Here is an 11,301-nt window from a genome sequence, read left to right on the forward strand (position 1 = left end):
ATATATATATATATATATATATATATATATATATATATATATATATATATATATATATATATATATATATATATATATATATATATATATATATATATATATATATATATTCTGGTGGAGGAAAAAGCATGACAAACTATAGAGCCATTCTGCACAATAACTTGTAAACTGGTGGTTGGCAAATAAACTCAGAGTTATTCCATAGTTTTGTCATTAATGATAAATTCTTTCTGCAGATCTCTACCACAGTCTCGCAGAACCCTGTCATCAGAGGACTTCTAAAATTCCACAGTTTTTTAGGGGGTTTTCGGTCAGAGGCTTGATTGTCTTTGTGCTGGGGGTGAAAAAGTGGTTCAGAAACCGACCTTCTTGTCCACTCCAGCTCCTGACAAAGGCTATGAGAAAACAACAGTTTGCACTAAAAGCAACTTCTGAAATTATTCTGCCTCTTGAGTAGCAAAAACTAAACGAAAAGCACTATACATTTTGAAATAATATAAACAAATATCAATTATTTTTGAGCTGCATATCTGTACTTAATGTGAAAAAAGGTAAATTGCAACCACACAAACACATTACATTACAAAAATACTACGATACACAGGTATAATATGTTGGAATGTCTTAATTCTGACTATAATGAAATCAATCAATCATAAATCACCTTAAAAAAGGATTAAACCCGAATAATATAATAATATCTCCATAAATATATATGTACAGTCAACAACGCATACAGTTATTGACATTATTGACAGTCTTTTACATTTGACATTAAACAATATGCAGTGTTACACTGCATCTAATAATATTATAAATATTAATTTTGTGAAATAAAAGATTCAGACCAACAGTGACTATTATTTATGATGTTTTATTTATTTTGTGATTCACAAGTCTATTTGCTGAATAAATATGTGACCCAGGACCACAAAACCAGTCATAAGGGTAATTTTTTTTTATTTTTATACATGAATAAATACTGAATAACTGAACTGAACAAATAAACAAATAAGCTTTCCATTGATGTATGGTTTGTTAGGATAGGACAATATTTAGCTGAGATACAACTATTTGAAAATCTGGAATCTGATGGTGCAAAAAAATCTAAATATTGAGAAAATCGCCTATAAAGTTGTCCAAATGAAGTCATTAGCAATGCATATTACTACTAATAATAATTTTTTATATATATTTACGGTAGGAAATTTACAAAATATCTTCATGGAACATGATCTTTACTTAATATCCTAATGATTTTTGGCATAAAAGAAAAATAATAATAATAATTGTATTATTATTAATAATAATTTTTGATAATTTTGACCCTAATGTTGGCTATTGCCACAAATATACCTGTGCAACTTATGATGGGTTTTGTGGTCCAGGGTCACATATTGGATTTTAACTGTCTATTTAACATTTATGCTATTAATTTATAGCAAACATGTCATTGCTCAAATTAAAGTTATTTTTAGAATTATTGCTAAATTCAGCTTTTCTGAGTAAATGCTGAGCAAGATCTGTCAGTGGTAAGCATAGCTACAGTGCGTCTAAGCCAGCAGATGCCAGTTCAGTTCATCAAACCGCATGGTTTGCATTGCATGGAGAGCAAGCGTGAGGTGATACAGATATGCATTTAAAAACTGTCCAACTAACCCTGGCAGTGGGCGTACAGCAGGTATTTAGGGTAAGGGTCGGCCATTTTCCCTCATGGATTGGTCCCAAACCCAAGTCCCTGCTCTGCCAACACCTACCCTGCATAAGAGGGCTTTTCTCTGGTTCTGCAAGAATGACAGGTTTGACGTATCTGCAGTTCAAGAGAGAAAACTCCCAGATGACTAAGGAGGCAATGTTCCACTTCTCACATGCTTTCCTATTCTTTTCCTTTAGAAATGTCGAGTTATTTGAAGGTCGAGGCCTACTGAGATGTGTGGGCAGCTCCTCCCTCTCACTTAAAGACAGAACCATGTGTTCAGTGGATTTACACCCCATTGATGAAAAGAAGACATTTGCAAAGTGAAAACAGGTGAATCAACTAAACACATCAGCACTAATTCGGCTACAGGGAGATGGAGTCACATGCAAAACAGACAAAATAAAATGTTTTTCAGATCAAATACAAGTCAAATAAAACTGGTGGCTCCAGCATCAGGAACCATATTTTTTTTGAAAATGTAATTACTCAAATGTTACACAGTTGAGACACATTCTGAATTTTGCCAAAACTTTAATTTAACAATGATATTTATCATTTAGTAAAATATTCAAAAATATTTTTTTCGCGTCACAATATATATCTATATGAGCCATTTTGTAAGTGGACAATTTCATGTGAAATGATCTTGTCCATTATTTTAATGTATATAAAATATAATTATACGAAACACATTGTAGAGATAAAATATCTCTCCATAAATGTGAATATTTATATTCAAAAATATATATTCACAATGTGAAATATAATTAAGGATTCGGCACAGATCCGCATTAGTTCAGATTAAACTCACATGCATTCCACACAAAATAAAATAATATTTTATAAATACCTTTTTGTTACATTTCATTGCAGCATTTGCGGTTCCAATTGTTTTTTTTTATAGTGATGAGCACAATCGTTTTGCCAATTATTACTGTGGTAATACTTAATTACTCATTAGTGCGGAAAAGTAAAAAGTTTAACATTATCAAAAAAATCTAAAATCTAAATAATAATTTGGAAAAGGCACAGAATAGTACAGAAGACGGCACTGCTCTATACAGACTGAATACACATTATGATAATCTAATGACACCTTATAAATTTATGAAGCAAAATCCATGTAACGTGTTTTTGAGAATCGTTTGACAAATTATTGTATCTTTATTTTTCTCAGGAAGTGCACTGTACTTTGACCATGTTAATACTGAATACACAAGTAAAAAAAAAAAATTCGGCACTGCCCATTTACATTGTACTGATAAATATTTTACCATAATTCTCTTTCTACTCCTATATAATGCTTATAGTGCATGATTTTAATTTTCAGTCATAGCACCGATGAATAATATCAGGTATTTCAGGTAAGCGTTATAAAATAGAAGACATCCGTAAAAATTGTCTGTACAAACATTTCACAAATTAGTTTTGAGACATAAAATTACCCTCCCTTTCTTAGCAGAGAGCGTATTTCCAAACTCACTCAAGGAGAGAAATTAGGAGTTTGTGGATGGACATAATGAGCCGACTGCATGTGGGTCAACAGAACTACAGTTCCAGCTGAATTAAGACAGCACAGTTTGTTTAATGAGCGATGCCTGGTGCTTTAAATTAGCTTTTCAAGAACTGTGAGATTATATATATATATATATATATATATATATATATATATATATATATATATATATATATATATATATATATATATATATATATATATATATATATATCACAGTATATATATATGTATATATATATATATATATATATATATATATATATATATATATATATATATATATATATATATATATATATATATATATATATATATATATATATATATATATATATATATATATCACAGTATATATATATGTGTATATATATATATATCACAGTATATATATATGTATATATATATATATATATATATATATATATATATATATATATATATATATATATATATATATCACAGTATATATATATGTGTATATATATATATATCACAGTATATATATATGTGTATATATATATATATATATATATATATATATATGTATGTGTGTGTGTGTGTGTGTGTGTATATATATATATATAAATCACAAACATGAAATCAGCGTGATTAATATATATTTTTTTAAATATAAAAAAAACAATTTTTATTTAAAAGTTCATTTGGAAAAGCCATTTAAAAGCTCATCCACAATACAAAAAAGAAAGAGTAGGGATTGTGCTAAAGAGAGCATCTCACTTCGCTTAAAAACAATCCCATCTAAGGGAGGGCTTTCTGGCACTCTGTGTCTCATAAATACTGTAAACTAAATGAGCTAACTTGACCGAGAACCCAATAGCACCTGGATAAAAGCACGACAAGAAGATATTGAAACAAACACCTAGTCCTCAGATTTGTTATTTAAACCAAAGCCAGCATGCAATACTGCTTTGAAATCATCCGTTTTCTCTTCCATCGGGGGAAAGATCCACCCATGAACAAGCACCTACCTCAAACCAAGTTTGAGCTCCCTGGATGCACGTGACTGCCAATGTGCTCCGTGAATGTGGGTCAGGCATTAAAATGTATGAGTAATACAGAAGGTAGGGTGACGTAGTGATTGGGGCTGTTGCTGGGTATAAAAACAGACAAAAATAAACTGCCACACAAAGAGGTGAGGATGCAGGGGTCATAAGGTGCCCTGTAAGGTCCTGGGAATGAATTCTGGTTTGTCCACCGCAGAGAACAAGCGTGAAAATGAACTGTCATGGCGCCTGGCCCTGCACAGAAAGCATTTTGGCTGCGGCTTGCTTTCTATAAAACATTTTTGACGATCTTAACAGAGTGATTTCAAATTTGTGAAAACAGGCGAAAAAAATGAATAAACATTACAACAAAACTATTAAAGATACTAAATTACAGTTTAAAAATATAAATATAATTTATAACAATACAGGTAATTGTGCACCTAAATCTGGCGTAAACATGTAAACTATAAATAACTCCAGCTTTAAAATACAAACATGTATTAATGAACACCATCTGTGAATTTTGTCTTTCTTGTGCACTGATGTGTTTTGAGTTGTTTGAAACAATCGTCACATCTGTGCAAATGTTCAGGTATAAGCCGTCATTTTGTCGCAGGGTGGGGGGCAGGACAGTGCAGATAATGGCGGAGAGGGTTATGTTACTCCTGCAATACAAATTTAGAGAAGCACAACCTATTCCACCATTCAGTGACTGATATATTATTACCAACCTGCGGTAATGTAACTTTGATTAATGCTGAAAATGGAATACACAGATGAAGCTCGAGTCATTGAGTCATTTTATTTAACGAAACTTTGAACCTAGATTACTGATTACAAAATTTCTCTTTCATAGTCGTTTTTTTTGTAGAAACCACGCGGCGACTTTAATCTTTAATTACATGTTGGAGCCTTTTGATGCAATATGGCGCTAGACCATTTGCATTATTCACTGCCGACAAGGGCTCAATTCCCTTTTTGGTCCATGTATTTAGGGAAAAAAGGTCTCATGAAACATTCTGTCATTGATAATCATTAGCAGATGAATCTGAAGTCCAGCGGTAAACAGCACTAACAGAATGGAAGCATTATAGCTATAACAACCGCTGACCTATAGACCTCAGTAACTGAATTTCTTCCTACAGTTCCCCAACAGAAGTAGCCCGTAATCTCATAGCACCAATGAGGCTGCGTGACTCCATGCACCCATCTTAAAAGATCCACTGTTGTTTTAGCAAGTGGACACAGCTGACTGCCATTCCCACTGTAATCTGATTTCCAAACTAACGAATTCACTGTGCCCGGAGCGCTGTCAGTTTAAGTGCTTTCCCTCACTATAGTAACTGCGTATTAATGGACGAGGGTCGTTGGGAAAAAACAATGATTATATTTATACACTTTAATGGATAAGTTAATTTGATTAAACCACCGAACAAAATGGCGATCTCATGCTAAAGTTGCAATAAGTCACGGGATGGACGGCAATTTGGTTGTTGGAATGGGTTTTCTCTCAAAGTGTTTTCCTACAAAGAGGCAAAATTGTTCCCTCAACCCTCAGGACGGCAGGTCACAGTCCTAGCAAAAGAAACACTCGGTCATGCATTGTGAGATTTGAGGTATTTCTGTCTGGATGAAAGTAGACTGTAAATTGCCACCCTCCAGCTGCCAGAAATTAATTATAAACACACATACGGAAAAAACGCACAAACAAAGGTGAAAGCTGACTGAACTCTAAGTGCTGCTTAAAACAGAAAAATCAATTAATGTTAGGCACAATAAATTGGGCACTGGGTATATATGTATATGACTAGTGAGATAAAATAGATTCAGCACACTTTTTTGAGCAAACTAATTCAAGAACACGTCTGAAAAACTTTACCATAACAATTTGTCACTACAAAACAAAATGTAAGTACATTTAGCACATACATTTTTTCAACACTAAGCTAGATAATTATGAAAATGGTAACTAAATTATTATGGTCAATAATATACTAATAGTTTCAAAATGCTGCCCTAGGTGATAAACCTCAAAATGTAGTAATTAGAAATAAAATGAAATAAAAATGGAAAAAACTATTTCTGGTAAGTTCTATGTATGGCTGAATTAACCCCATACTCCATTTTTTGTCTTCGTCTTGCACCATATTCCAGAGGCAAATGTGAGGGTTCACAAAATGGCGGACAAATCCGTAAACTGGGGCAGAATGTGGTGCAATGCCACCTACAGGAGCTTAAATTTGACACGAGCATCCAAGGTCAAGCTTGAAGTCATTAATTTCAAGCATTCCAATCACAATAGAGGTTAATGACCCTAAGAGAATAAAATCCATGTGGATTCAGACATTCATATCTGTGTCTTGCCCTCATACAGAAGTCCTCTGACACTAGACATCCCTCATAACCTTGAGGAACCAATTACACTATGCCAAAAAGTGAGAAAGTAAAATAAAACCATACAAAGAAATGTTTCCCTACAAGAACCATGGGTTCTTATTATAGTTATCAGAAAAAATCTCATTTGGATTTCAGAACAGGGTGTTTATGAGTCGCTTATAAAATTGCAATCTTGATTCGTTATGAAAAAAACAATTGCATATTTAACCGGCACGGAGGAAAATAAATCTAGTTAAAATATATCCTTTCATTAAGTAATCAAAAATAAGAAATATTATTTATTAATAATAATAATAATAATAATAACAAATTATTACTATTATTATTAAATAATAATTATTTACTTTAAAATATATATTTTCAAAAATGTATTAAAAAAAACGAAACTAAAAGTGACAAAACACAAAAATAAAACATTTTTGTAACGCTTAGCAAAACATCCATAATTGGTCATGCCATGTAGTTCTCTGCTGTTCACAAATTAATCTAAAGTCTTCTTTCTAAAGTCTTCTTTCTAAAGCCCTACAGATATGAATGGCTTAAAAACTAAATTATAAACACCCAAGCATTCACTGTTACTATTTAGCTGCTCCACTCAAAAATTGAAATCACAAAGATCACTCTTCGGACCTGAACAGCTCTATTTTGAAACGGTCCGAAAGTGCTGCATGATGGTGTCCCCTACGTGAAAACTAACTTTTCACCCTAACTGCTCTTTATAAGTCCCCAGCCTCCTCGTAGACCTCACCGTAAAGCCACAAGGGTTAAATTGACACCTCAGGGCTTAACTCATACAGAGCAGAAATGTATTTCAGTGTATTTATTTATGTTCAGATTGGGGTCATTTAACACAAGTCATTTCAGTCTCACACTTCTAATTGAGCCACACAACAGACTCAAACAGTCGAGGCCTGACTCAAACCACACCAGACAGCACTGCACGCTTTTATGGTGTCGTGCTAAAAAACCACAGCTTACAATGAGCCCGCAATGTCTAATTTCAGTTTTCCAGGGTTGCAAACAACCAAATCAAATCCATAGAGCTACAATGCCTATCTGCTCTGTGTTTCTGACAATCCCAACCTGGAAGAACTGATACATCTCGTAAAGCTACAGGCTGACCGGTAAAATCAATAGTATGGGTTAAAAACTCTGCAGCCTAATAATAGAGATGCCTTTTCCCTGAGCTCCCTCTCTCTCACAGACACACACACACACACACACACAGAGGGAAGACCCATCTCAGTTTAGCTGAACAAACATTTCAGTGCTCTGACATAGCACAGCAGACACAAACACACACAACTTACAGGTGGAAAAATAGAGAAAAAATTATCCAGATCTGCGGTAATCAGAGATTTAATTATTGGAATTTATGGACGCATGGAATACGGAACAGAAAACTTTTTTTAAATACTTAAATTTGAGAATGAATTTGTTTTTGTTTTTTGGGAGAGGACTATTATATATATATATAATGCAAAAAAAAGTTTAAGTTTTAAAGGCTTATCTATGTGCTGTATAAACTGCATTATTTCCTTTAAGATTAACAGGAAAAAATTAAGATACGCAAGTAAAATGATCTTCTCTTTTTCCTTATTAACTTCCTTCCAAGCTATTGTTTTTCATAAAAACAGTTCAATACAAATGTTCTTACAAAAGTCAAAAAGCAACAAGCACAAACTAAAAATCTAGAGCTAAAAAAAAAAACATTATACATTCTTCACAGAACTGATGAGAAGAAACATCTGTGGACTTTTCAGTAATTACTTATATTGGTTAAAACTGTGGCGTGTAATGTATAAGTTTAACTGTGTGGTTACACAAAGCTCTGTCCTCTGCCAAAAAACAGCCTTTGAGAGCAGTCTGATGAGGGGTGCTGGGGTGTTCGGAGAGGGGGGCTTCATCTTAGACTATTTAAACCATATGGTGACATGAAACGAAAAGTCTACAGTACTGATCCCACCTCAGGACCATCCATGAAGAAAGAATAGAAAACAAAATAACAGTCTCTTCAAAATCTATCAGACTATGCATTTATTTGCATATTTTGGATGATTATCAACCCTGCACCCCAACGACACACAATGTAACACAGTACACAGCCTTCAGTAACTCATAACAGACACCAAGTTTTAAACAGTAAGCGTGCAATAAATGAAGCCATAAAGTTACAATATGCTCATAGAGAGGCTGATTTTGTGAGAAGCCCTATAAGTACTTTCAAATGGAACACACAAGTTGTTAAAACAGTGCCCAAGTGAGGCCTTTTTGTGTGAGTTTTAAAATCTTGATGGTTTTATGAGTGAAATCGCACATGAAACACTCAAATAGAAGACTCTTGAGTGTCCTTTAAGGTTTGGGACTGATTTAAGTGACTTCACGTAACTAGAACAGAGCAAAGAAAATTATAAAAAATATTTTTATTTTATTTTATATATATATATATATATATATATATATATATATATATATATATATATATATATATATATATATATATATATATATATATATATATATATATATATATATTGTGATTCTTTGGAGGCTTTTTCAACAACTGTAATTGTGTTTAATCTATATTCAAATATTTATCACATGTTCTACATTTATGATTTGAGTATATGGCTTGAGCAACCTTCGAGTGGATTTCATGATAATAAAATCATCTGACGGTAATGTTTTCAGTTTGTTTTGTTTTTGGAGAAAAGTTAAAAGCACAAATGAATTTGTACAACGGAAAAAATATCACCTTTTTATTTACATAACTTTTTTAAGAAAACACGAGTTTTTCGAAATGTTCAACATGATGGTAATGACAGCAGCATTGTGGCACTGTATCTTTGACATATGAAATAAAATTACAAATTGTACAAACAAATATCAAAATTGAATATTAAAAATGTGCTTTTAATTCTTAGGAAAAGTGCAAAGTAAAAATTTATTTTATTATGTCTAAGATAGTAGACGAGCCAACATAGTGTTTAAATGTTTTAAATGTTGCATTTGCAAATATTTCTATATTTCAAATTAGTGAAAAGTCATTAAACACACAAAATAAAAAGTTGGACACTAACACTGGGATAATGACTGTTTGTAAAAAGCTTTTTTTTCTAGAGGGTCAGAAAAGTTTCCCTAATTGAAGAGTCACCCATTGTATATTTTTTATCTAAATATAGGTTTACATTAGGTAATATATATATATTAAAATATATTTATATAAAAAGGTAAAAACAAAAAAATTACATAATAAGGAAAAAGTTCCAAACCACTCTGGCCTGACTGTAGTTTTGAAGAACTCTGGTAAAACCTGTCAGCCATGACTGCAATAGCAGTTAAAACTTGACTCACACTCCTTTCAGTTGTGATGTACTGAGGTGTTTCTTACCTGGGATTCGTGCTGTTCCAGTACACAGCATACCGGTCTGAAATGATCTTACTGTCATCCGCGCACACGGTGACCCAAAATAAGAAGACGACCATGAAAAGTGTCAACTCCATCTGATACGCTATAGAGTTCTTGTCCATAATGTCAATTACCAAGGAGACAATACAAGCTCAGTTAATAATAGATGCGTTTAAGGAGAACGAGCATGTGTGTGAGAGTCTTATTCAAAAGCATCACATTCTTCTGCGAAGGAATAAAAGTAAAGTCAAAGCTCAGTGATTGAACTTATCGCGGAGCATCCATGCAGCATCTCGACCTCCATAGCTTGAGATGTTTCCATGACGATGGGTGAAAGAGAAGCACTGCTTGTCAAACTATAATACCGCTTGCTTTTCACATCCATTCTTTCTTCCAGTGGCTTTAAAAAACTTTTTTCAGACTCGTAAAAAGTGGCCAGATAGTTACCATCCATTCAGGCGAACGTGCACGCTCTAAAATCCTGCTGGTACTCCAAACATGCGCCTGGTCCGTGCGTCTCCTCTGAAGCCAATTGACCGAGTCGGTCTTCTTTAGCACCAGTCAATGAGAGAGAAAAAGTGTAGGCTACCACTTCAGTGTAGAACTGCCGTGTGAAAGTTATCTTGGTTGCGGGCTCGTGGCGCACTCACAGACGCGATGCTGAACCCACACACGCCGCATCACGCACAAAGTTGATGGTGTGACGCTTTAAATGTCGCATCTGCGCGCGAACAACTTGCTGCTCCTCACAAACCGTCGCTCTCACAAGTGTGAAATTACATTTTCTCTCTTTCCTACCTAAAGACGACCGGTCCTGCCTCCACAGCGCGCTGTCTCTCTCTCTCTCAGCACATGTCTCAGTCTCTTCGCTGTCTGTCCTCGACTGCGGGGCGGAGCTGCTTGGGAAGAGGGACCGCCTGGACCTACACACTGAAACTTTGGAGGTATTGCCCATTAAGAAGGCCATTAAATGAAATTAAACTTAATTACAGCCCGCGTTAGATAAAGAATGATAATTGCAAAAGTGTATGACATGTTTAAATGTAGTTGTTTCAAATCTGAGCACTAGCCTATAAATCTAAAATTGTTTGTAAATTTATAAAAACAAAATGCCAGTTGTGCTTACCAGATACTGTACAAATTCAGGGACCAATTTCAGCTATTAAAATCTGTTTGTATTGGTAAAATATAGGGTAACAGTGTCCTTGTTACGTGTGTTACATGTACTTAGGCTACCATAGTAATAACAGTAGGCTAAATAATTACATGC

The 11,301-nt window shown here is 33.7% G+C and overlaps 1 protein-coding gene across 1 annotated transcript in view; it reads right to left on the reverse strand.

Annotated features, from left to right (window-relative positions):
• The window catches only part of efna2b (ephrin-A2b), a 261,482-nt gene extending 250,566 nt beyond the window's left edge, over positions 1-10,916 (reverse strand). Inside the window, exon 1 of the mRNA XM_079845066.1 lies at positions 10,014-10,916. Within this exon, the coding sequence (XP_079701192.1) occupies positions 10,014-10,153 (140 nt within the window). The 5' untranslated portion in view covers positions 10,154-10,916. The remainder of the gene's footprint in view (positions 1-10,013) is intronic.
• Between the last annotated feature and the right edge of the window lie 385 nt (positions 10,917-11,301).

This window comes from Gobio gobio (assembly GCF_949357685.1).
Source record: "Gobio gobio genome assembly, chromosome: 19".
NCBI lineage: Eukaryota > Metazoa > Chordata > Actinopteri > Cypriniformes > Gobionidae > Gobio > Gobio gobio.